General features: G+C 41.7%; 1 protein-coding gene across 1 annotated transcript; it reads left to right on the top strand.

Annotated features, from left to right (window-relative positions):
- The first annotated feature begins 1,789 nt into the window (after positions 1-1,789).
- Positions 1,790-25,257, top strand: lrrn1 (leucine rich repeat neuronal 1). Its single transcript, XM_017691924.2, has 2 exons — positions 1,790-2,146; positions 21,593-25,257. Exon 2 carries the CDS (start codon positions 21,840-21,842, stop codon positions 23,991-23,993), a length of 2,154 nt encoding a protein of 717 aa, XP_017547413.1. The 5' UTR covers positions 1,790-2,146; positions 21,593-21,839; the 3' UTR covers positions 23,994-25,257.
- Positions 25,258-26,424: the final 1,167 nt, after the last annotated feature.

Here is a 26,424-nt window from a genome sequence, read left to right as displayed (position 1 = left end):
TGCTGGTGTATATGTAAGTCCAGTCGTGAAATTTCCTCACTACTAAATATTCCACAGTTCACTGTCAGTGGGATTATAACAAAGTGGAAGCGATTGGGAACGACAGCAGCTCAGCCACGAAGTGGTCGGCCACGTAAAATGACAGAGCGGTCAGCGGATGCTGAGGGGCATAGAGCGCAGAGGTCACCGACTTTCTGCAGAGTCAATCACTACAGACCTCCAAACTTCATGTGGCCTTCAGATCAGCTCAAGAACAGCGTAGAGAGCTTCATGGAATGGGTTTCCATGGCCGAGCAGCTGCATCCAAGCCTTACATCACCAAGTGCAGTGCAAAGCGTGGAATGCAGTGGAGTAAAGCGCCGCCACTGGACTCTAGAGCAGTGGAGACGAGTTCTCTGGAGGGACCAATCACGCGTCTCCATCTGGAAATCCATTGAGATTTTGGACAATTTCATGCTCCCAACTTTGTGGGAACAGTTTGGGGACGGCCCCTTCCTGTTCCAACATGACTGCCCACCAGTGCACAAAGCAGGTCCATAAAGACGTGGATGAGCCAGTTTGGTGTGGAAGAACTTGACTGGCCTGCACAGAGTCCTGACCTCAACCCCATAGAACACCTTGGGGATGAATTAGAGCGGAGACTGTGAGCCAGGCCTTCTCGTCCAACATCAGTGTCTGACCTCACAAATGCACTTCTGGAAGAACGGTCAAAAATTCCCACAAACACTCCTAACCCTTGTGGAAAGCCTTCCCAGAAGAGCTGAAGCTGTTATAGCTGCAAAGGGTGGGCCGACATCATATTAAACCCCATGGATTAAGAATGGGATGTAACTCAAGCTCATATGCGTGTGAAGCCAGATGATGAAATACTTTTGGCAATATGTGTGAGTGTGTATAGATAGATAGATAGATAGATAGATAGATAGATAGATAGATAGATGCACACACATTTCTACACTTGTGTGTGTGTGTGTGTGTGTGTGTGTGTGTGTGTGTGTGTGTGTGTGTGTGTGCGTATTTAGAGACTTGCTTCAAAAAGCCTAGAGATTAAGCAGAGATAAAAATCTTAATTCGATTTAACCCTTTCTTAGCTTCAGTTAAAAAAGGGAGTTTTTTTCAAATGTATACTGAAGTGATGTTTCTCCCAAAGGAGGGAAAGACTTTTCCTAACTATCAACATGGACAATCTAACTGATGATCAGCAACACAGAAAGTACAAATGCAAACAAAGGGGCACATTGTCCTGCTGTAAAGCTGTGGGGACCAGCAGAGTCTCAGAGTCTTCCATCAGCACGCCAAGAGGAGGAGGAGGAGGAGGAGGAGGAGGAGGGGGAGGAGGGGGAGGAGGAGGAGGTGAAGAAGGAGGGGGAGACGCCTCCTAGAGGAGTCTCTCAACCCTCACCAGACCAGAGCATCGTCCTCTGTGCGTTTATGCCCTCCACGCCCTGCGTTATTATCCCCCCCACTGCCACCTTTGTTTGGATCACAACAAACCTCGAACAGATGGTGCCCTGCTTGGGCTCCGGCGACAGCCACCAGCTAGCAACCAATCGCCTGAGCAGGAATCAGCTGACTCGCCTGGACGCCGTTATTATTTTTTTAACCCCACCCGTATTCAGAGAAGCCCCTCCTCCTGCGCTACGATTGGCAAGTCCCGTTTCCTGTTCTGGGATAGGATTGGCTGCTGCGTCAAGCGTCCCGTCTCCTGCGCTTCGACTGGCTAGTGCGCCTTAGCGCAGGTGGGCGGGGGGGGTGGTGTCGGAAAACAGGTGGGAAAAAAAGAAGCAGCGAGTCTATTCTAGCGTCAGGCGCTGTCATCACATTTTCCTCCGCGTCCAGAGCCCAGAGACTTCAGGTGGCGGCCAGTGAGCGGATTTGCTGCCTTCTTCTCCGCTTCGGACCATGCGCCTGACCACGGCTGCGCAGGAATTTGCGCCGGGCGGATCTAACAGAGGCGTCCCCGTGTAGAGCCAGGCAGCCGGCTGGAGACGCGTGGAGCTCAGGAGCGATGTGATGCAGGCGAGCAGCGACTCACACGTCGGCTCGCTTGTGGATTTTCCTGTTCTTTATCACTGTTGATGCTTCGGTTGGCGAGGACGGGGTCATTTGCATGAGCTCGAGAGGACGCCAGGTGCAAGCCAAAGAGGTGAGCTCGTATGTTTAGACTAATTCGTGTTATTCGAGGAGATGTTTGTGAAGCGCACGCAGCGTTTTTGTTTGCCTCGTGCCGAACAGCCGAGGCTTGGCCATCATTAGTATTGGGGAGATGATGGAGCGACCAGATCTATGAAAATCAGTGGATCTGCTACAAGTTTTCAGAAAACGATGCACACAGATCGCTAAAGGGGTCGCTGCCCGCGTGTGGCGGAGGAGTCTGGCCGCGCTTTCGAAGGCGTTACAGACCCGGCTGTTTACTGCGTTTTCGCCCTGCAAGGGCGCATCTGCTGTTGCGCTACAGATGTTCAAGGGCAAAACGAGAACGCAGCCTGCGCGCTTTACCGCGCACTGCGCGCAGTGACACATTCACTCAGCCCCTTTAAAAAAGCTTTAAAGATAAATCCCCCCCACGCGAGCTGGCCGATGACTGTAAAACAGCAGGTGATGTTGTTTTGTGCGCCCACTTTGTGTTACTGACGCATTTAGTTCGCACTAGTTTGCAGCTCGACTCATTTCAAGCAAGTTCGCTGCCCACTGTTCGAACCCTCCGGTCCACCTTAAATGGTGCGGCAGTTACATCCCGGCGCCAGTACAGAGCGCAACTGCCGTTCAGGCGCCAGACCGCAGCTGCCGCACCGTTTAAGGAGCGAAGCTCGCGAACGAGAGGCTGAACTTCAGCCTCGTCTCCGCCTGGATGGAAACTTTGATCCGCACACCGTCGAGCGCGCGAGCTGAGAGAGAAATGACGATAATAAATGTGATTTGCATGCAAATGTGATGGCACCCTAGCAGATGTCTCGCTCGAGATGCGAGAAGTTTGGAAGGAGCGCAGACAATGAACACGGGAAGGCGTGTTTAAGTGAAAGGGAAGGATGCATAATGAGTTATGGTGGTGGTGGGGGTAGTTGGGGGGCGGGTGGGGTGGGGGTGGGGGGTTCTCGTATTGTCCTTCAGGGACGCCTCCCCTTTGCTTGCAGCTGTTGCGTCTGCAGAGCCAGCAGAAGTTCTGGCGGTGGAGGATGGGCATGAGAAACTGTCGTTGATGAAGATGGCATAACGCTTGGACCGTGTATGGAAACCAACTACACAACATGTTCTGAGAGATGACCCCGTCATGTTTGCCCCCAGGACCACAGGACAAACCTGTTCCGCTATCAGACTGTAGAATATGATCACATCCGAATGCATGTGAGCACTTTCCGCCGAACCATTTAGGAACCTTTATTTTAATAGTGTGGGGTACTTGCTGGAAGGGAAGATCAGTGCCTTAAAAGAACGACTTTTGGTTCCCGAATGAATCTTTCAATGGCCATTTTTTTGTAAATGAGTGTAAAGAACCTTTGTAAGAGCCAAAGGAACCTTTATTTTAAGAGTGTTGCATACTTGCTAAAAGATCAGTGCTTTAGAAGAACCACTTTTGGTTCCCTAATGAATCTTCTGATGGGTATTTTTTCTAAATGAGTTTAAAGAACCTTTGCAAGAACCTTTATTTTTAAGAGTGTTGAGCGCTTGTTCTTAAAATGGCCAGAAACGTGGAGAAATGCCTTAGAAGAACCCTGTTTCCTAAAGAAGCTTTCAATGGATGGTCCTTTAATATATACATGTGAAGAACCTTATTAATACATACTGTGGAGGTTCTTTAAAAAAGAGGTTGTCCCAGAACCGTGTGTCCCAGCCAAGAACCTTTTGTAAACCCTAAAGTGAGCTTCTTCTGTAAAGAGCTTTCCTAGAACTGTACGTCCAAGCCAAGAACCATTTATACATAGACTTTCCATCGGCTCTACATGAACCATTTAGAAGCCCTTATTTTTAAGAGTGTTGAGGACTTGGCAGAAGGGAAGATTAGTGCGTTGGAAGAGCGACTACTGGGTCCCTAATAAACCTTTCTATTGATGCTTCTTTGCAAATGAGTGTGAAGAACCTCTGTAAGAGCCAAAAGAACCTTTATTTTTAAGAGTGTTGAGGACTTGATCTTAAAATGGCCAAAAACGTGGAGAAATGCCTCAGAAGAACCGCCTTAAGTTTCCTAAAGAAACGTTCAATGCATTTTTAAAAAATATATATAGAACCATTTTGTACATACATCTGAAGAAAGTGGTGGTTCTTTAAAAAAATGGGTTGTTGTAGAACCATGTGTCCAAGCCAAGAACCATTTGTAAACCCTAAAGTGAGGTTCTTTTGTCAAGAGCTTTCCTAGAACTGTACGTCCAAGCCAAGAACTGTCAGTACTAGTAGAATATTGTTTATCATGTCTATATGTATAGACTTTGATTCAACTGGCACCACATGAACCCTTTAAGAGCCTTTTTTTTCAAAGTGTTGAGTACTTAATCTTAAAAGAGCCAAAAATGTGTCTTCAAAGAACCACTTTTGGCTTCCTAAAGAACCTTTTAATGGATGGTGCTTAGAGAATTGTGTTTGTAAATAAGATGTGAGTATGAAGAATCTTTGTAAAGTTGAAAGAACCTCTGCATAATGTAAAGATACTAGACCACTTAAAGAATTTGTTTTTCCCTAGAACCATACATCCAAGCCTAGAACCATTTAGGAACCTTTGTTTTTAGGCGTGCTGAGTTCCAAATAAAGGCAAATCCTCAATACATATCATCACATCTATAGACTTTTCCCAGGAACCTTCACTCCAAAAAGTGCCAAAAGGGTCGAGGTTGCCTTAGTAGAACCACTATTGGTTCCACTATTGTTCAAAGGATAGTTCTTCAAGAATCTCATATGTAATCTTTAATGTGATGCGCGGTACGAGGGAACAGTACATCCAAGTCAAGAACCGTGTAGGAACAGTGTTTGTAAAAGAGTACTAGATAAAGGCAGATGCTCTTAAACTTAAACACATGGAGTCTTGTAGAACTCCTAAAAAATGCTGCAGAGTTCTTTGAGCAAAGCCATAGAACCCTAAAGAACCATATTTAAAAATAAATTTGAGCGTAAAGAATCCTTTAGATGTTTAAAGAACATAAAATATATTGCTTCTCTGCCAATGTAGGGGTTCTTCATAGAACCTCTGCACTGTGTGGAGGTTCTTTAAACTTTAAAAAGGTTCTTCCCACTCACACATCTCTTTAAGGAAACCGGGGGGATGTGTGTGGGGGACCCTCTTTTATGGCATCGCATGGAGAACCCTTTGTGGAACCTTTGTTTATTACAGTGTAGAGTGTGAGTCTCATTATTGGCACTAGATTTATTGTAGAACCACTAAAAAACCTTTCCTTTGGGTTTTTTTTGGCGTGTGATCATTGCGTCCAGGCCTGAGAAACTAAGCACCCTATAAAGGAACATCTTCAAGAATTCAAACACTTGCAGTCTCTCTGAGGGAAGGAGGAAAGTGAAGGGTGGTGGACGTTCCCTTTTCTCCTCCTCCACCAGGGCAACAGAGATCCCTTCTTCCCTCCTAGATTACCCCTAAATCTTCAACAGAGGGACCTAGATGACAGAGACAGAACACAAAGTGTGTCACATCCACCATGCATCACAGTATTCACCACCAAGGGGTAAAGACGGGGAGAGGAGGGGTCTGCCTTTATTCTATTAACCCCACCCCCCACCCCCACCCAAAAAAAGGGGTACCAACACATGAGCCTTTTGTGTCAGTTGCAGAGATAAGGGGTGGACTAGGCCAGGCAGCTGTTTGACTAATTCTGCGCCCATAATCTGGTTAAGGAATCTTCCTGCAGAGTGTAAGTCTGACAGCAGGAGTGAGAACAAAAGACCCAGTGGGCTTTGGGGCAGCGGCACTGTTGTGTGCACTGTAACTAAATTAAGGTCCAAGAAGGATGAGCATACAAAAAGAGAGCTGAAGTTACTCCGCTATTGTAGACAAACCTGCTTTATCATCAGTCTCTGAAATGTTATTTGAAAAATCTCTGCTGTGTTCAAACAGTTTGAACACAGAGCGACTGAAACGTGTCAAGGCCAGAGGCCGTGTGTGAGCACAGGCAGATGATGCGACTGCTTTCTGGGCTCAGAACACACTGAATTTAACATTTAGTTAACGAAGGCTGCAGCTATTCACGCAAATTGTGCCCCACCCAGTAACGAGGAGCATGGTTTAAAGGCGCATTGAAATATTGGAGCCATAAACCAGCTCGGGAAGTTCGAGGATGAAGAGATAGCCGAGTTACTAGGTGAAGTTCTTTCCAACTGAAACATTCTACGAGGGTTTACTTCTACTGCAGATAAGAAAATATGAGTTGTGAGACGATAACACACACGGCATATTTCACATGACGTCTTCTCACATGTGGCCCAACCTGGTCTCAAAAGTTTAAACAGTGTTATTCTAATGGTAAACATTCTTTCAGTGCGTGTTCGAGGCACGTGCCTCCGTCTAGCTGCTGTATCTGCTGTAGTTGTTGAAGGAAGTCTCTCAACAACATATCTAGTGCAAATCTATGCTGGGTTTTAAAAGACAGAGGAAAATTGATGGAAATCCACGTAAACGTTAGGATATATGTAGCCTAATCACCTGCACATGTAACATCTCCACCCAATTGTTGAGCAATTCTTCCACATTTTATACAGCCCTCCCTCAAAGGAAAGGGGGGGGGTTGAGGGGCCATCCTACCCACCCAGAGAGAGCGAGGCCAACTAAGCTCTCCTGAACTCCCAGCCACGTAGGGCTGTAGCATCACCAGGGATCAAACTCGCAATCAAACCTACTTTTATATAATGTGAGCAGTGGTAGACACTTCTTGTGATTTCATCATGAAAACATATCTGCTGATTTTGCACGTCGTAAATTAGAGCAGCAACAGCCAATGAGAGCTGATATTCCCACCTGAAGCGTTTATAGATTGGACGCTCGGTCGTTCGCACTTCACATGTGCTGCGCTTACGTGACACGTGTAGTGTGAGTTGTGAGGATTGAAATGGAATGGAATGATGCATTCTTCACGGTTTCTCCTTCAAAGAACATTTCAGTCTGAATGTGAAAAAAACAAGATAACCATTTATTTAATTATGAATTACTTTATTATTTTAAATTATCCTCCATTCAGTACCTTGCAGATATAAGCTGCATGATGTTTCTGTAATTTCTGTATTCCACCCAAAGTGCTGACTCACCTCCGAGTCAACCAGACAAAACTGATTATCTCTCTAATTCCATCAAAAATAGTTTGTTTCCATTAATTTTAATATCCTTTTAGTACCGACTATCAGCCTTTTAGTAATTCTCTTAGAGCTGATGTTCAAAATCTCATAACGCACAGTGTTTAAAGACTCTGGAGAGGAATACACAAAGTTCAGATGTACAACAGAAGGCCTGGAATTGATATCGTTGGAAAGAAACTGGCCTTGGATGTTTGGGGGCCCGAGGGGCTGGTCTGTTTAACGATTCGGTCCACGCGCTCAACCCCCTGCTGTAACTGTGGGGGCCCTAGATGATCTCTAATCAATATTTTTACGCCGATTTTAATAATTACCATCAGAAAATGCATCATCTATGATACCATAACCCCCGATTCAGTTCTATGGAGTGTTATGAATCAAATGCAGCTGATAAGAAGTCTTAGATCAATATTGGCCAACATCAGCTTTGAACATCAGAGGTGGAGATTTGCCAGGAGATCTGCACTCTTTGCTCCTACAGACCTCATCCTTGACAGAAATTCAGTTTGTTCATTTCGCTCACTCCGTTTCTGGGAACGTTTGATTGGATCTAGGTGTTCCAGGAACGTTTTGGGTACTCTGAGGTTTGAGTCTTTTAAAGATGACTAGGATCTGTGGAACCCTTTCAGGCGTCTTGTTCTCCTGTTTGCTTAGATGCAGGTATTGCATATTAAAGTTTAATTTGCAATGGTTTATCTTGACCTCTATGGATTCCTGCTTATTTAGACAGGGTTGATAAACCAAAGACTACATCCTGGAACAGTTAATATGTGTGTCCAGACTGAAAAGCCACAGTGGATCCTAAGAAGGGATTCAGAAACATGAATCTTCAGCACTTTTCAGCTGAGAACTATATTACTCAATCTGCCGTTCTATCCTCCAATGACTTACAGTGGTTTACTTTATTGAGATGTACCTTCATGGCAGTTCTGCTTGTCTCCTTGTTTTTGTTTTTGTTGATGGGCCCAGAATTCCCAATTTCTGCATAATTAAACGGTTAAGATGTAAACACAATCATTCCGAGTGGTTTTGATGGGGTTTTTTTGTGGTTGAAATTGCCAGAGTTGTTCACAGTGGTCATAGGAACCAGACGTCTGAAGAGTTTAACACCTCTAGAAGCTCCATCTCAGAAAGTTAGTATATGAAATGGTTATGAGTACACTGATGTCTTGATGTCTGAAACATTGTTTTATGAAAGTTTTGAGAAGATCTTTGTCTAATATGTGTCTTTATAGCCCAGTCATTTCCTAGAGGTTGGAAGGCAAAACAGAAAAGGAGAAAACGTATTTTTCATATGAAAACTCAAAAGATGTGTGGGTTCACTGGTTGTTTTGGATAGTAAATAAAAACGGTATATTTGCATTGTAGAAGGTGTGACCCCTGGTTCCTATCACCACCACTATAAAGAAGTCAGAGTCAGAAGGTTCTCCACAGTGAACCATTTCACATCAAACCACTCTGAGTTACTTTATGTCCCGACGACTGAATTATGCAAACATTTTTGCGAAATTGGTGGAATTCCCCTTTAATAATGCAGTCGTGTAATTTGAGCCAAGTGCAAACGGAAAACACAGTGTCTCAAATTTACTGAGTCTGCATAATTTTGGCTGTAAACATTCATCTTGGTTGTTGTTTAAAACAATGGCTGAGATGCCAACTTCACTCTTCATGGTGACCAAGCCTTCTGATGGAGATGTGTTGTGATCAAACAGTGCAACAGATTTAGTTTTTCTGTGGTTCTAAGCAATGACTATGGCATTGGAGTGCAGAACGTCAGCCTTATTAAAGAGTATTTACGTCTGTACTATGTGAATCATATCGCAGTCACAGCCCTTTTTTAGAAATAGTTCACCAAATTCAGAATACCAAGTAGTAAGTAGTTGGACAGTCGTCTTCTCAGTTGTGTCTTGGCCCTCTGGGTGTTGTTGCATTACAAGACAGCTAAGAAAAGGTCTAGATTTTAATCTGGGCCTTTGCATCTTAACACTGGTGTCTCTCAAAATGAGAACCGAAGAGGTGTGAAGTTAAGTTAGCTGTCATAGAGCCGACTCATAATAAACCTATAAGAGACTAGAGCTGTCATACAATTAAAATAATCATTTTTTTTAGCAATTAATCACATTGTTTTGTGTAATTAACCATGATTAATTGTGTTTGTCTTATTTGCCTTAATGTGTGTCAAAAGAGAGATTTCGTTTTCCATTCCCAAAGCAATGCATTTGCAGATCATTGATTTATTCACTGTTCTCCTGAGGGCACTGTCCAGCATAGTGTGCTCAATTATTGATATTGCTGCATTAGCGCTTTGCTTTTAAACCACTAAAATACTTCAGACTCAATGTATTTCAGTGGTAAACTGACCATGGCAGCAGAGGAAATGAACATCGGTCTTAAGAAAGCTATTAATAGAGCTTACCATTTAGAAACTGTATTTGAATGAGAGGAGTACGGTTGTGGAGATTAAGCAGCTGGGCTTCAAGATGGAAGTACGGATGTTTGAATGATTAAACTAGGAAAATGCGTTAAAAAATCACTCAATTATTGCATTAATGCATTATTAATGTCTTATCATCACAGTTCGACATCACTACCGGAACCCAAACATTAGGCGTAGTGGAGTTTCACTGATCTTTCTGTGTTTCACGATAATCAAGTGTGTAACTCCTTAAAATCCTAGATTTATTACATACTAAGGCTTATTATTCAGTAACTATTGGGGCTTCAAGGCATATTGACTGAGCTGTGCCTAGGTTATAGACGCGGGTAATAAAACAGTAGGCCTTAGCCTTTGGAGGGGTTAAGTAAATTCAGTCAGTTATTCAGAGCGATTTCATGTGAAATGCTTTGTTCTAGAGAAACTTACACAGATCGAATTGTTCACAGTGGTGGTGAACCAGACGTTAATGCCTCTAAAACCGACTTTACACAAGAGTATTATATGAAATGGTTATGAATATGCTATCTATGCCTGAGACGTTGTATTTTGTGGAAAGCTTTGGCCTGACATACTTTTTTAAAGACACAGTCATGTGATTGAGGTACATGCAGGCAAAATAGTACCCAAGGAAAACTCAGAAGACGTGTAGGTTTACTGTTTGCAATGCATTGGTTCCTGTCAGCACCACTGTAGAGGAATTGGCAAGTTTCTGTACAATAAACCATTTCATATCAAGCCATGACATGGATGCCTTTGTGACATTACCCTTTAAGAAGGACAGCCACATAGCAAACGACCTGGCAAGCTTCGGATGACCACAGGTGGGGATGACCAAAGAATGCTTTCAATCTTGAAGGAGCTGTGATTGCTAGCGGAAACATGAATGGAACATGGATGAATTCTGAAGCATCTGAGCTTCTCGGATTTAAATAAACGCCTTGAAACATCACTGGCAGGCTGGACGAGCCCGTGGTGGTAGTTGGAGGGGCTGCAGACATCACGTACAGTATTAACAGGACAGAACGTGGAGGACTATGTTTTCCTACGTAGTCCAGTTACTTTCAAACCACACTGTATATCTGGAAAGAGTGGTCAGATGGGTTATCAAGGTAAGCCAGAATTAGCAGCATCGTTCAAACTGCCATGAGGGATGAGCACCTAAGGATCGTTAGAGCAAGGACACTTGGATAGTCCGTTAACAGCAGTGTGCGCTGTAATCTCTTTAGTGGGGCATCTAAATAAAAACATCAAAACTCACCAGGGAAAATGAGAGCTTGAAAATGTTCATTTGCCCAAAGCTTTAATAAACCTCAAGTTTCCTGTCAACAGTCTGGAAGTCAGTGTTCATACAGACCCCCAAGTCTGACAGAGCCGTAAGATGGAAGCCCACATTTCCTGCAGGGGACAGAGCCGTGTCTCACTATGATATGCTAGATGTTTCTAATGGCGCCAGCAGAATTTCATGGCTGTCATTTATGATTTAAGGCGAAAGAATGTAAAGGAGGATGGACTGGGCGGCAGACAGCCTCGGTCTGAGTATCAAGGACCGGCCTAATGAAGCTTGATTGGCGTAAATAACAATTAATTAGCTCTCAAACTGGAAGATGGCAACTCCTACTATTCAGCTATTGATTAGGCGATATCACAGCCTTTCAGATATCCTCTCTTAGAGCTTGAAATATTTCACCAAGCGCGACGGAACCGGCTGCTTAAATGCTAAATGATTTTCAGATTTTGAGACACATTTACTTCAAAACAATGGGATCTAACTGTTCACCATGTGGCCATGAGGGACCGGGATGCAGCCTCACCTACTGCTTTCAAATGCAGGGGTGTGGTTGAAATAAGGCTCCACCTACTGACTAAAACTTTAAGTGGTGACATGAAAACATGAGACAGTTTTAACATTTTTTAAATCTACAAATTAAACTCATGATAAATGTTATAACTTCACTTTAAAAGCAAGAAAAAGGAAAAAAGGAAATTTAATTATTAAATAATTTAATTTTAAAAAATGTAAATATTATTTTCACAAGTGTAAATTTAGGGGTTATTGTTTGGGACAGACACCTCCCAATAGAAGGTTCCCTAGAAGTGATGGCTTTGTATATATTTAGCTTATTACCATCTCAATGAATGCCTTGGGTTTAAATACTTCATAACATAATCACTTTAAATATCTAAGCTTTGAGTAATTACTTGATTTTTTGTTTGTTTGTTTGTTTTTTACCATGGGACTAAAGTAATTTGGTAGAATGTTCCATGTCAGCGTTACAGCATTGATCCAATATGAATAAACTTGTAATTGGAGAAGGAACACTTTTGGTTCCTCAAAGCAACACAGGGACGTCTTCAGTGAAGGCCAGGATCTGTAATGCTACATGACACCTGCACCAAGCCTTTTATGACATATATCGACATTATCATATATTAAGGCTTATTCCAGCTAGCATTCATTGCCATAAATGCTGTTTTACTCAGTTTAACGGTTGTTGGAATAAGACCTCATTGAAATAGGCACGTGTTTATGAATGTTTATATATGTATATGCCATCTGTCCTGAAAGGCTTATGTAGCTGTTGTGAACGCTGCCCCACAGTTTTGTAAGTTTAAAGACGTGATGTAAAGGTTAAAGAGCCAAAAACCATGTAGGAACCTTTATTTTTGAATAGTGTATCCAACATGTAGGTCTACGCTGTAGATAGATATGAATAGATATATAACAGTGACTGTTGTATCACAACATGTGACTTTGAACAAAGAAAGTAATTTAAATCCCCATAAGATCAACAGTGGTACTGTCTACTAACTGATGTGGACTTACGCCAAAACAAATCAATAGCTCTTTATAGCAGAGCATTAAAACTGGAGCTTTTCTGTTGTTTTTGTCTGAACTGCTGGTGGTCAATGCCGGCAGATCCAAAATAGAAGCTTAATAGTTTCATTTTGAGATTTTGACCCACACAACATGATCTTAGATTAAAATAATGATGTCTGGGTTACTTTGTCCTTCTTATGGTGAAGCTTTTGGCTCCCGCTGTGTTAAATACTAACATCAAGGGCTGAATCTGAGATTAACCTCAATATGGGTGAAAATGACATACGATGCAATGTGAGAATAACAGTGCAAGCTGATGTGCTCTGTGCAATATTTGGAAGATTATTCTGAACCCAGTCAAAAAAACTAGTGAGGTAAATATCACTATGTGTGTGTGACATTAAACAGTGTAAGGACAATAGAAATTCAGTAGAACTTCAGAAGCTTCATGATGTTGGGTTGTTCCGCAGGTATGAGTGAAGAAGCAGATCAGGCTCTGCCACCTTTTGTGTGATTTTTGCTTTGAACTACGTAGCTGTCAAAAAGTAAAAGCCAATAGCTTCTTATAGTCATGATGCAAATTATATCCAGATAACCATACAAGCTTCCAGCCTGAAGGCCTTGAGATGCTTATAGCGAAACAAAGTTTGCATAGGTTGTGCGAAGCTCACGTACTTTTGCTGGTTTAGTTTCAGCTGATCCCTCGTTTAGATGTATGTTTCAAATGATGGCCTCTTTTGCAACAGCCAATCACAGCCATTGTTACATAGTGTGTTCGTCTGTGGAGCTCACCCAGCTGCTGTACGCCCCTGCATGGCGTCGGCGGTTCTTTCTTTTCTCTATAAATTTATCATATTGTTTGCCAAAGCCAGAAAAACGTCTTCTCCGCTAGATGTATGCAGAGGCCTTAACGCTACTACTGACTGCAGTAAAAACACTTACCGCTTCAATTTGAGTGGCTACACAGCTGTAGGCTGAATGAGTAGCCATATTTGTGACATCACAATCATGATGTACTCAAAATGAGTTCTATATATATGGGCTGTATAGAGTGAGGATAATGAGTTTACATAGTACATCTAACCAAACTTTGAAAAAAGCAAGTGGGGCATTTGGCATGATATGGACCCTTTAAACACGATATTTGGCATGATATGGACGCTTTAAACACGATATTTGGCATGATATGGACCCTTTAAACACGATATTTGGCATGATATGGACCCTTTAAACACGATATTTGGCATGATATGGACCCTTTAAACACGATATTTGGCATGATATGGACGCTTTAAACACGATATTTGGCATGATATGGACCCTTTAAACACGATATTTGGCATGATATGGACCCTTTAAACACGATATTTGGCATGATATGGACCCTTTAAACACGATATTTGGCATGATATGGACCCTTTAAACACGATATTTGGCATGATATGGCCCCTTTAAACACGATATTTGGCATGATATGGACCCTTTAAACACGATATTTGGCATGATATGGACCCTTTAAACACGATATTTGGCATGATATGGACCCTTTAAACACGATATTTGGCATGATATGGACGCTTTAAACACGATATTTGGCATGATATGGACCCTTTAAACACGATATTTGGCATGATATGGACCCTTTAAACACGATATTTGGCATGATATGGACCCTTTAAACACGATATTTGGCATGATATGGACCCTTTAAACACGATATTTGGCATGATATGGCCCCTTTAAACACGATATTTGGCATGATATGGACCCTTTAAACACGATATTTGGCATGATATGGACCCTTTAAACACGATATTTGGCATGATATGGCCCCTTTAAGATGCAGTTACCTACATTCATTTCACAGCCAATGTTCAGCTCTGGCTGGGCAGTCTGGCAAGATCTGATAATGAACCGTTTTGATTAGTTTTTTTGCAAAACATTGTGAAGAGTTTAATGCCTATAAAAGCTCCTTCACAGCACATTATTACACAAATTGGTTCTGAATATGTTGAATGTCTGAATGAGTTTGTTTACATCTCGGTGATTGAATTTTGCAGAAATTTTGAAAACGTGGTGGAATTCTCCTTTAAAAACACCTGAAAGTATTCTTCAGAATGTTAGTGTAAAGCACCCTACGGGTCGGTTGAGATGCTGGATGTAGGTGAATTTGACAAATCAGCTTTTTTAATAAACATAATGATTTAATTGGATATAATTTGGTAATTTGAATTAAATACAGTAATGATATGGTAAATGGGAAATGTGGATCAGATATTGTGGTTCTTGTTGTTACGGTCAGGGAATTTCTCTGGTTACTGTAGTGAGCAACTCTGCTACCTAACCTGTAGCCCACCTATTCAACATTGTTGGGCCTGTTCATTCTAGCTATCTATAAAACGTATTCACAGTGTGTGAATCTTTATCTTTATAACATGATTAGGGAGAAAATGAGCAAACACAGGCGTCATGCAGAGGTTTCTCTTGCCGTGCCACACACACTGCAACTGGGCCGAACATGCTTTACGTCCAAGCCTGCGATTGGTCAACCATCATTTAAAGATCAATCAACAAAAACAAACCCGTGAGCTTGTAAAGTTCTCTTCACTCTCAGTAATGGTCAGCGTCTCATTCTGTGCTCAGGTGGGCTCATATAGTCTAAAGTATTAATGAAGCTTGAGGAAGGGGCAGGTGCCTCTTGGAGAAGCCCATCTGTGGAGCGCAGTGGTGGATCTTGTTAAACAAGCTGATTCTGGAGGTCATGATGACCTCTCAGTTCAAGCTGCCTCAATGTTTGTGGAGTTGGAGGACGGACTTCATGACTCTCCTGTTTATTTCCACTGTCCCATTAAAGGACTCGCTCACAACAGCTGCACAATGTTCCCTCCACTCATTTGCCTGCCAGTCTTAAAAATAATGGTGCCCAAAAGGAACCCTTAAAGTGGTATAGAACTTTTACATTATGTGAATGGTCTTCAAACATTTAAAAGGTTATTCCCAAATATTCCCAAATCTCCTTTTCATCAAGTGCTTATTTAAGGGAACCTTAAGCAGTTGTTCTCTGGCTCTCTGGCCCACCTCTTTTGCTCAAGGACGACTCCAGAAAACAATTAAAAAAATGATTTATTTATCAAAGCCTCATAACTTGTATAATATGTGAACATTTCATAAAAAATCGACTAATAGAAAAATTCTAAAAAGTCAAGTCAGGTCAGCTTTATTGTCAATACATGGACACATACATATATGGGGGCAGTCGTGAGCTGGAGGTTGGGGAACCAGCCTCGTGACCGGAAGGTCGCCGGTTCGATCCCCAGAGCCGACAGCACATGACTGAGGTGTCCTTGAGCAAGACACCTAACCCCCCACCTGCTCCCCGGGCGCTGCGGATTGGGCTGCCCACCGCTCCGGGCAAGTGTGCTCACTACCCCCACGTATGTGTGTGCTCACTAGAGTGTATGTGGTGTTTCACTTCACAGATGGGTTAAATGCAGAGAAGAAATTTCCCCATTGTGGGACTAATAAGGGTCTCTTAATCTTAATCTTAATCTTAATCTTAATCTTAATCTTAATCTTAATCTTAATACTACAATATGTACAGGACATACAGCGCGGTGGGCAGTCGTGGGCTGGAGGTTAGGGAACCAGCCCTGTGTCTGGAAGGTCGCCGGTTCGATCCCCTCGGCTGACAGTCCATGACTGAAGTGCCCTTGAGCAAGACACCTAACCCCCAACTGCTCCCCGGACACTGCGGATAGGGCTGCCCACCGCTCCGGGCAGGTGTGTGTGTTCACTAGTGTGCATGCATGTGGGTGTTCCACTGCATGGATGGGTTAAATGCAGAGGTCTAACTCCACAGTGTGCAAAACACAGTTGGCAAATGGATCTAAATTCTACAGTGTACTGAAATTGTGTTACTCTCAGACCCCATGGTGCAGCAATAACATTAAATATACGGTAAACAGGAAATGTGAATTTAAATTGACACTAAAAATAACACTAAACTAAAAATAAACATTAACTGTAGAAAAATAAAAAATAACAAATATAAGAGGGTCCTGTAATAAACACTAAAGTGACATAAGGCACATACAGATTAAGGTCTGTGGGTATAAACAGTGCAGATATAAACAGCAGTGCAATTAGGCCGAGCTGATGGAGCAGTTAAAGTGATGGGTGCGTAACAGTCCCTGAGAACGTCAGAGCTCAGGATTGGGAGTGGGGGGCAGGAACCAATGCAATAAAATTACATGCAATAAAATTTTGCTCAATTAACGTATATTAAGTGTTTTTCTTCCCTTTCCTATAAAGTACGTATGTGTGTTAAAATGCTGGCAGCTGTCGAAAAAGGGTTCTTCAAGGGTTCTTTAGTCAAGAAAATGGTTATAGTACGATAGCAAGATCCCTTTGCATAAATAAAGGTCTCATTTCATTGTAAAAAGGTCCTTCAGACTGATGGAGAATGTGCTGTAGATGGTTCTATATAGAACCTTTCTATCTAGCACCATAAAGGGCATTCTTCTGTTGTAACAAGCTCGACATTGTAACAATAGAAGAACAGTTTTTTTTGCTGCTATGTTGAAAGTATAGAACCATCTACAGCACATTCTCCATCAATCTGAAGAACCCCTTTACAATGCAAAGGGTTTTTGGGGTGTTCATTGTTCTGTATTGGGCGGCACGGTGGCATGGTGGGTAGCGCTGTCGCCTCACAGCGAGGAGGGCCTGGGTTCGATTCCCCGGCTGGGTGACCGGGGTCCTCTCTGTGTGGAGTCTGCATGTTCTCCCCGTGTCTGCGTGGGGTTCCTCCGGGTTCTCCGGTTTCCTCCCACAGTCCAAAGACATGCAGTCAGGTCGACTGGACATGCTAAATTGCCCCTGGGTGTGAGTGACTGTCTGTGTCTGTCTGTCTGCCCTGTGATGGACTGGCGACCTGTCCAGGGTGTATCCTGCCTTCCGCCCGAAGACTGCTGGGATAGGCTCCAGCACCCCCCCCACGACCCTGACGGAGAAGCGGATTAGAAAATGGATGGATGGGCATTGTTCTGTATAGGACCATTTTCTTTACTTAACAACCCTTGAATAAGAAAAGGCTGCGCTGAGAAAATTGAGATTTTTTTTAACAGTTCTGCATAATTAAATAGTAAAATGTGAACAAAAGGTTTGGTGTGAAATGCTCAGTTTTAGAGGAACTTCCTGAGTCAGAATCGCTCACACTGGTGGTGATAGGAACCAGACATGTGAAGAGTTTAATGCCTATAAAAGCTCCTTCACACTACATTATTACACAAATTGGTTCTGAACATGTTGACTGTTTGACTCTGAATGACTCTGTTAACATCTGAATGACTGAAATTTTGCAGAAATTTTGAAAACGTGGTGGAATTCTCCTTTGACAACACCTGAATGTTGGCACATATTAGTGTAAAGCACCCTATGGGCCTGTTGAGATGCTGTATGTAGGTGAATTTGACAAATCTGCTTTTTTAATAAGCATAATGATATAATTAGATTGAATTCAGATTCTTTCCATTCTGAGAAATTCTGGGAGGCATTCTTCACTGAAATAAAGTTGTTTATTCTTACCACAAGCAGCATTTGGTACGCTCCAAATCTTCCTGGCCTTTGGCTTTAATGCTCTTGCTGCTAGTATGATTGAGTCAGCATTAGCACCATATGGGACAGCAGATGCCCCTGCTCACCATTCAGGTACTCGGCCTGTCTAAGACACGATAACGCACAAGCTATTTCTGAGTCTTTAGCTGGAAATGGAGGCTTGCATGTTTTCTCCCCTGATGCTTTTCATTCGGAAAGATCAAAATATCCCCGCAGAGCTCTTTTAGCCTCAGGAATGTAGGACAACACGCATCGCCTGTGCTGGACTGCGCACTTTCTCCAGACCAGGTTTGCCAGTCAGGGATGAGTAAGAATTGACTTTGTGGACAAGGAAGGCGGAAAACCGCAAACAAGGATCTTTGTGGAATGAAAAGGCTTTTTATTGACACTCTTACAGCATGCAGCTTTTAATGCTCAGTGGCTAGGTGGGGGGACTAAAGGCTGGGACAAACCAGTGGGGGGTTAACAAAATCCCACTGATGATAAACATTAAAAAGCACATAATAACATGCCAGTATGACACTATCAACACAGATAGCCAGGAAACACAAGCCCTTTTTCACAGTCATTCTTATTCTGGATAAACAGCAAGATTAAGCTTACAGTCACAGGCGGCTACCGGAGCTCACAGGAGAATCACGGGCCCACCACAGTGTTAAAGGGCCCATATCCTGCTTTTGTGTTTTGTGTTCACTTATGATGTTTGCATAATTTGTTATAAGTCATTCATTCTGACCATATCCAACCTCTTTGTATCCCTTAGCATTAATCAGGCTGGGTATGTTGCTGCACCTTTAAGATTGCTATATGCAAATGAGCTGTGTTCTGATTGCCCTGTGTTATTCCTCAATCAAACAGCTGTCAAGGCTGAAACACTGCTTACAACTTCAGCTTTAGTGGGCGGGGCTAAACAGCTGCAGGCTCAATAGGTAGAGATGTAGAAATGTGCTGGCATTTCATGACAAAAGCACTGAATTTAAAGTAGACAGGTTATTTTCCCTATATGGACCGTTTGGACTGTGAGTTCTACTAAAGTGAGGAAAATGTGTTTTTTTCATGATAAGAAAAGAGTCGATCAGACGTGTAGAGGAAAACTGCAATAACGGAGCCCAAAAGTGATGGAATTGGGAAGAATAGAGAGATTCAGGCCTTGTAAATGAATTTTTATGCCACTTTGTTTCAGCAGTTTCAGTCTCCGGATTATCTTATGCAGCAGGTAGTGTAATAATTGTTTAATTGCTTGAAGAAAATATTTCCCTTCCTCCTATTTCTCTCTTTTTTCCTCCTCATTTGATCTGCCTTGTTGAGCACATTAAATTACTTCAAACAGAAGCGAGCAGCTTGCGAGGTGTGGAGCTCTTACCGACTATCCGTATGTTCCTGCCCTGGTTCATTGCATCCTTTATTTTTAGAACAGCAACAAAGTTGGAACTTCAGTGCTGCAGTTTTTTTTCCCTCTGCCTTTGAAGAGCATAACTGCGTTATTAGTGTTCAGAAAGGCTAACATTGTGAAGTATCATTGTGGGAGGATAATGCAGATAATATGGAATGGTGATATAGATGGTCTATCTGCATATTTAATGAGACCAATGACCACAACCTTTATAGTTTTGATGAACTATATTTACTAGGTGTACACAATCACAATGCAGGCCTCATGATTCAGTATTCTCACTATATTTTGAAGAACATATCAAATAAAGAAAAGGGAATATGTGTAATCATGTTGTCACACAGCTTACTATCAACACTGGAGGTAGGAGAAGTGCTGGAGTGAAGTGTTGGTTGATGCTGAACATGCCAATTTCTACACAATGCACATAGTCAGTTTTCATTGTGAACTGACCAGTATTTCAAACTGGTATTTGATGATGTACATTGTGAAAAATGGAAATAAGCTCAACCTTTAAATACCTTATTATACAGCTTTTCTTGGTCTGCAGGACAGTAGAATTCACCCAATTCAAATTTGTCAAATGCACCTGAAATACACAGACTCTAAAGCATAAATATGTAACAGAATTCATGATAATAAATGTACAAATACACAAAGATTTTCATTTGCATCATGTGTGTAGAACTGACCGGTATTTCAAAGTAGTATTTGCTGATGTACATCGCAAATTTTTTTTTAAAAAGCTGCTCGACTTTAAAACGATGAAGTAACTTATTACACAGCTTTTCTTGAACTCCAACGACACTAGAATTCATCCAACTCAAATTAGTCAAATACACCTGGAATATACTGACTCAGCATAAATATGCTACAAAATTCATAATAGCTTCACAAATCCAGACGGTTTTTAATTAGCAGTACAACGTATGTATGTCAGTTACATAAGAACACTAAAAATTCTTTATTTACAGGATAAATTTGTCTTGTTTGAGTGCTAGTCATTTTTCCCCCCTGTAAAATGATGTGTGGTCACATAAATATGTACAAATCAAATGGTCTGTATCTGCTGCAGTAGCAGTAGTTAGCTAACTCTGTGTAAGTGCTGCTCACGCTCTCAATGCATCCTTCACTCTGTCTTTCCTCTGACCCAAGGTGTTCATGTAGCAGTCACGTTCAAAGCACATTGTTTTTTCAAAACACCTTAATAAAGATGCTCACCATTTGGTAAATAGTCTAAATGTACTTGGGTGGGTGTCCAGATACCTTGGCACACCACCAAAGTATAACCTATGTATGGGAAACACTGCATCCAGGTCAGTTAAAACATCATCAGCCCCCGATTTCCATATTCCCTAATATTCACTTTATGAGTGTATGAAATTACAGATGTCTCTTGGATGGTTGCGGCTAAGGATAATACATTCAGCTGATTAAAACAGGTTCAGAAGCCCTTTTCCATTTACATAGGGTTCTGTTTAATGAGTCAATATAATTATCAGTATCCTCCACACATTAACTTCTCAATGACTTTAGTCTTGGCTTGGTAATCATCATTTCTATCTAAACCAGCAAACAGTGTAAATAAAGTCCTTACCGGACTAGCAGGACCCATCATTAAGAATGCAGAGGCAGCGTTTCTTACAGAGAATACTTAAGTATCTGAGCATCAGTAATGATGCTTGGAGAAGCTAATGATCTGCTCTTCATGGGCTCACAGGATAGATGAAAGAGCTCAATTGAATTTGATCTCTGTCCAAGCTCTCCTTCTTCTGACAAGTGTTTTGTATTTCTTGTGCATAAGAAAGTCATCTGACTTAGCTTTTTCTTTTGTGGTTGCGATTAATGATTCTGCATGTATCAGCGTTACTATTCATTTAATCACTTTTTTCCACAGGGGTTCATGAAACTAATTACTTTAGGTGACGTTTTATGAAGAAAAAATGCCAATACTGCCATTGGAGAATGCATAAGATCCAGTGTCTCATATTATGTACTTTAATATTCTTTATTTTGACACAAGTTCTTCTGTTGTTCTTTTTTTCAGACCTATTCCCCAGTCCTGATATCAAACTGCAAGACAGATTCAACCTCACACAACCCCACAGGATATTTACTCCTTTTGAACATCTCTGAAGTTCTTTGACTCAACCGCTCAAGTTTTCAGAGGATAAAAGGTTGATCCAGCTACACTTGAACACTTGATGAAAATCTCACTGCGCTATCCCAGTCTCTTTGCTTCTCTGGGAATCCAAACCATCTTGGATCTGAGAGGATAAATACTGACAGTAAAAATGTCTAGAGGGACTGCTTTCTGTAGTGCATGGAGGCAGCCTTGCCTCTTTCTTCTCCTGGCAACACTAACACTGTCCTCTGTTGAAGCTACCGAGTGTCCTCAGCTATGTGTGTGCGAAATCCGGCCTTGGTTCACACCCCAGTCCACCTACAGGGAAGCTACAACCGTGGACTGCAATGACCTGCGCCTTACACGCATCCCTGGTAACCTGTCGAGCGATACTCAGGTTTTGCTTCTGCAAAGTAATTACATTGCCAGAACCAGCGAGGAACTGGAGCAGCTCCTGAACCTAACTGAGCTGGACCTTTCCCAGAACAACTTCAGCAACATTCACGACATAGGCCTGACCAACATGTCGCAGCTCACCACGCTCCATCTGGAGGAGAATCAAATTGTTGAGATGCCTGACTTTAGCCTGCAGGATCTTACAAATCTTCAGGAGCTTTACATTAACCACAATCAGATCAGTTTCATTGCACCTAATGCATTTGCCGGTTTGCGCAACTTGCTAAGGCTCCACCTGAACTCCAACAGGCTCAAGGCCATCGACAGCCGTTGGTTTGATTCAACCCCCAACCTTGAGATTCTAATGATTGGGGAAAATCCTGTGGTTGGCATCCTGGATTTGAACTTTAAGCCTCTTCTTAACTTAAGAAGTTTGGTTCTTGCAGGGATGGAACTCACTGACATACCAGGCAATGCTTTTGTTGGACTGGACAATCTTGAGAGCCTCTCCTTTTATGATAATAAACTCATGAGGGTGCCTCAAAATGCTTTGCAGAAACTGCCAAACCTGAAATTTCTGGATTTGAACAAGAACCCTGTGCACAAAATCCAAGAAGGAGACTTTAGAAATATGTTAAGGCTGAAAGAACTTGGTATTAATAATATGGGGGAGCTTGTGTCTATTGATCGCTTTGCATTGGATAATCTACCAGAATTGACCAAACTTGAGGCCACCAACAACCCCAAGCTTTCCTTCATTAGTCGATTAGCATTCCGTGATGTGCCGTCTCTCGAGAGTCTCATGCTCAACAACAATGCTCTGAACTCCCTCTACCTGGCAACCGTAGAGTCTCTGCCGAACCTGCGGGAGATCAGCATCCACAGCAACCCATTGCGCTGCGACTGTGTTATCCAGTGGATGAGCTCCAATAAGACCAGCATTCGCTTTATGGAGCCTCTTTCAATGTACTGTGCGATGCCACCTGAAGTCAGAGGCCAGCGCTTGAGAGAGGTACTTTCTCACGAATCTGCTGACCAGTGTCTGCCCATGATCTCCCATGACACCTTCCCCAACCACCTTAACCTGGACATTGGTATGACAGTAGACCTGGACTGTCGTGCTATGGCCGAACCTGAACCAGAGATATACTGGGTAACTCCTCTTGGTAACAAGGTCATGATGGATACCTTGTCTGATAAGTACCTTCTCAACAGTGCAGGAACCCTGCACATATCTAACATTCAGGTGGATGACTCTGGTCATTACACATGTGTTGCTCAGAATACCGAAGGAGCTGACACTCGGGTGACTGCAATCCGGGTCAACGGTACCCTTCTGGACAGCACTCAGCTTATGAAGATCTACGTGAAGCATACCGAATCCCACTCCATATTGGTGTCCTGGAAGGTCAACTCCAACGTGATGACATCCAACCTTAAGTGGTCATCTGCCACCATGAAGATTGACAACCCCCACATCACCTACACTGCAAGAGTCCCTGTCGATGTCCATGAGTATAACCTCACTCACCTTCAACCAGCCACTGAGTATGAAGTCTGTCTTTCGGTCTCCAACATCCACCAGCAGACTCAAAAGTCTTGCGTCAACGTCACGACCAAGCACGCCACCTTTGCTGTGGAGATTTCCGACCAAGGCACCAACACGGCTCTTGCTGCCGTCATGGGTACCATCCTGGCCATAATCAGCCTGGGTTCCATCACCATCTACATTGCCAAGAGATGGAAGAGAAAGAATTACCATCATTCCCTCAAGAAGTACATGCAGAAAACCTCCTCCATTCCTCTGAACGAACTCTACCCACCTCTCATCAACCTGTGGGAGGTAGACAGCGAGAAGGACAAGGATGGCTCCTCAGAACTGAAACCCACCCAAGTGGACACGACAAGAAGCTACTACATGTGGTGAAGCCCATCAGACAGTTCTTTTAGAGCACAAAGACACATCTTTTGCTTATTTGTGCGACAAAAAGACGTGGATTGTTTTCTCTGCTTTGCTTACTGGAAGCAACTATATGAACTGATATCTCAGACATTTTAGTAGAGCGTATTGCCTTTCCCTCTCCTTCGACTCAACTTGGCAGCTTTGTTTAGTTTCCGAGACATGTTAGTTAGCTGTGCTTTTTTTCTGTTCACTCTATTTTAACAGCACAGCCTAGATATTGTCAAAGATGATTATTTTTTGGGTCGATTAATGCTGTAGCAGTAAGTTTGATCCAGTATTGATATGTCTTTGGCAGTATTCATAGAGAATGCAAAGTTTCTTTCTCTCTTTTGTAAAACAGTTTAACTGTTGTGCACTGAAATATATTAACAATTTTGTCCATGGACTCAAATGTAAGCTGACAAGGTGAGTTTAGACTTGATACACTGTCTATTGAATAATGTTAGCAATTGTTCTGTAATGTTGTATCAACTATAATTTTAACTTTTTTTTTATTTTATCAAACGTTACGTTTCGAGTTAGAACTTCAAGGGATGGTTCAACGTTTTAAAAAGCAAACCAAGTTTTCTGCATAACCAGGTTCTAATGAATTCATCAATAACATTTTTGCAGAGATGTGTGTTGCAGTTGACATTTCAGAATTCCATACATAATATACTTTATGCCATAATTTGAGTGTGATATTCCATACGCTTTGTCGTAGGCACCACTAATGTGCTGCAGTTTGCATATTCTAGATTTGTGCTTTCTAAAAACACTGCACTCTGAAAAGAATATACACTTAGCTCAGAAATTATTCAGCTTTATACATTTAAATGCATTGGTAAAAGGTTAATAAAAGAAATACAGATTACAGCGTCTAACCTTTGCCTACAGGGTTACATTTTTTAAAAGAAATTTAGTTATAACAACATCTTCAAACTGCACTTCAAAGTAAAACAAATAAATATCATAATCTGACTCTGGATAAGCAGGAAAATTTGAGTTATTGCTAAAAAGTTGAACTATTGCTTCAAGATTGCAGGTAAAACTGTATACCAGCAATAGAAATGTGAATGTTTAACAATTAGGTGAGTAGAAAATAATGCTTTTTTTAATTAATTATTTTTATTTGCTAGAATCAGTTATTGATCACTTGATTTGTTGTGATTTACACATGCAAAATATGTTGCATATTAAGGCGCAAACAAAAATAAAAGACAGTTTTGTTCTGATATTTTTTATACAATGATTTTCATCCCAAGTGTCATTTTTCCTATTTGCATCACGTTTTGCACCTTTAACACAGAAATGAACAGGAAGATAAAGCGTCATCTTCTGCTGCACTCCATAAATAACTCAATAACTTGAATATGACATAAAACTTCAGTGTATCACACACACATACATCATATACATCATATACACAAATACATCATATTCAAAAGTTTGGGCACCGCTGGTGAAACTGATGAAGTGAAAATAAGTTTCTCTACAGAAAATTCATTACTGTTATTTTTAAAATTCATTACTGTTTATTTGCTATTTTTTGCGTATTGGGAAAAAAATAAAACATAAAAAATAAAGAAATTGGAAGAAAAATTGGACAGAAACGCCATATTTGGGTTCCCGCTAGAGGATGTGTTGTTATTTTCGCATAGAGAATCAACAAAGCATGTCCTCCGGCCAGAGGTGTTCAAACTTTTGCATATGACCACATGTATATATAAAAATCCCCTCTGTTAATAAATCAGAGACACTGACAGGGTCAAGAAAAGCAATTTTGAGAATAAGATTAAAGTCCCGCTTTTCTTCAGCAATTGCCTTGAGGGCATATTATTCATCAAAGTAACTATTTTATGAATGATTCGGCTTCTTTGCAGACTCATGGATAATTAAAGCTAATGAAATGTTCCTTTTTATGGACATTTAGTTCTCAAAGTTGGTGGTTATATGAGACCCATATGGTGGTCCACGGTCACAGATAATGGTTTATGACATTAGCTCCTGCTGCTTCTATTTCAGGACATCACAAAGGGGACGGAGAATGATTTAAAGAGAAGGAGTCATACGATGTAGGCAGCACTCTTTAGAATCAGCAGCTTAGCTTCGTATCAACCAGATGCTGTGAACACGAAACATCCCAAAACTTTTGAAAAATGACCATAGAGCTAAACTGAGGTTACAGTTTCAAGTAATATATATATATATATATTTACATACACACACTACTGTTAAGAAAACCTTCTATCTCCATTTTCTACATCATACAAAATACCTGTTTCCCTATACATTGTCTGTAAATTTCATGATAAATGGCCAAAACTTGGTTCTATTGACACATTAAAAGTAAACTATGTTTCTTCCTTCTCCTGTAAAGTTACTACATTGGAGATACAAGGTTTTCTTCCAAAAA

Source organism: Pygocentrus nattereri, chromosome 26, assembly GCF_015220715.1.
Source record: "Pygocentrus nattereri isolate fPygNat1 chromosome 26, fPygNat1.pri, whole genome shotgun sequence".
NCBI classification, from domain to species: domain Eukaryota; kingdom Metazoa; phylum Chordata; class Actinopteri; order Characiformes; family Serrasalmidae; genus Pygocentrus; species Pygocentrus nattereri.
Note: the sequence above shows the minus strand (reverse complement) of the source record. Positions and strands in the feature narration are given on the sequence as shown.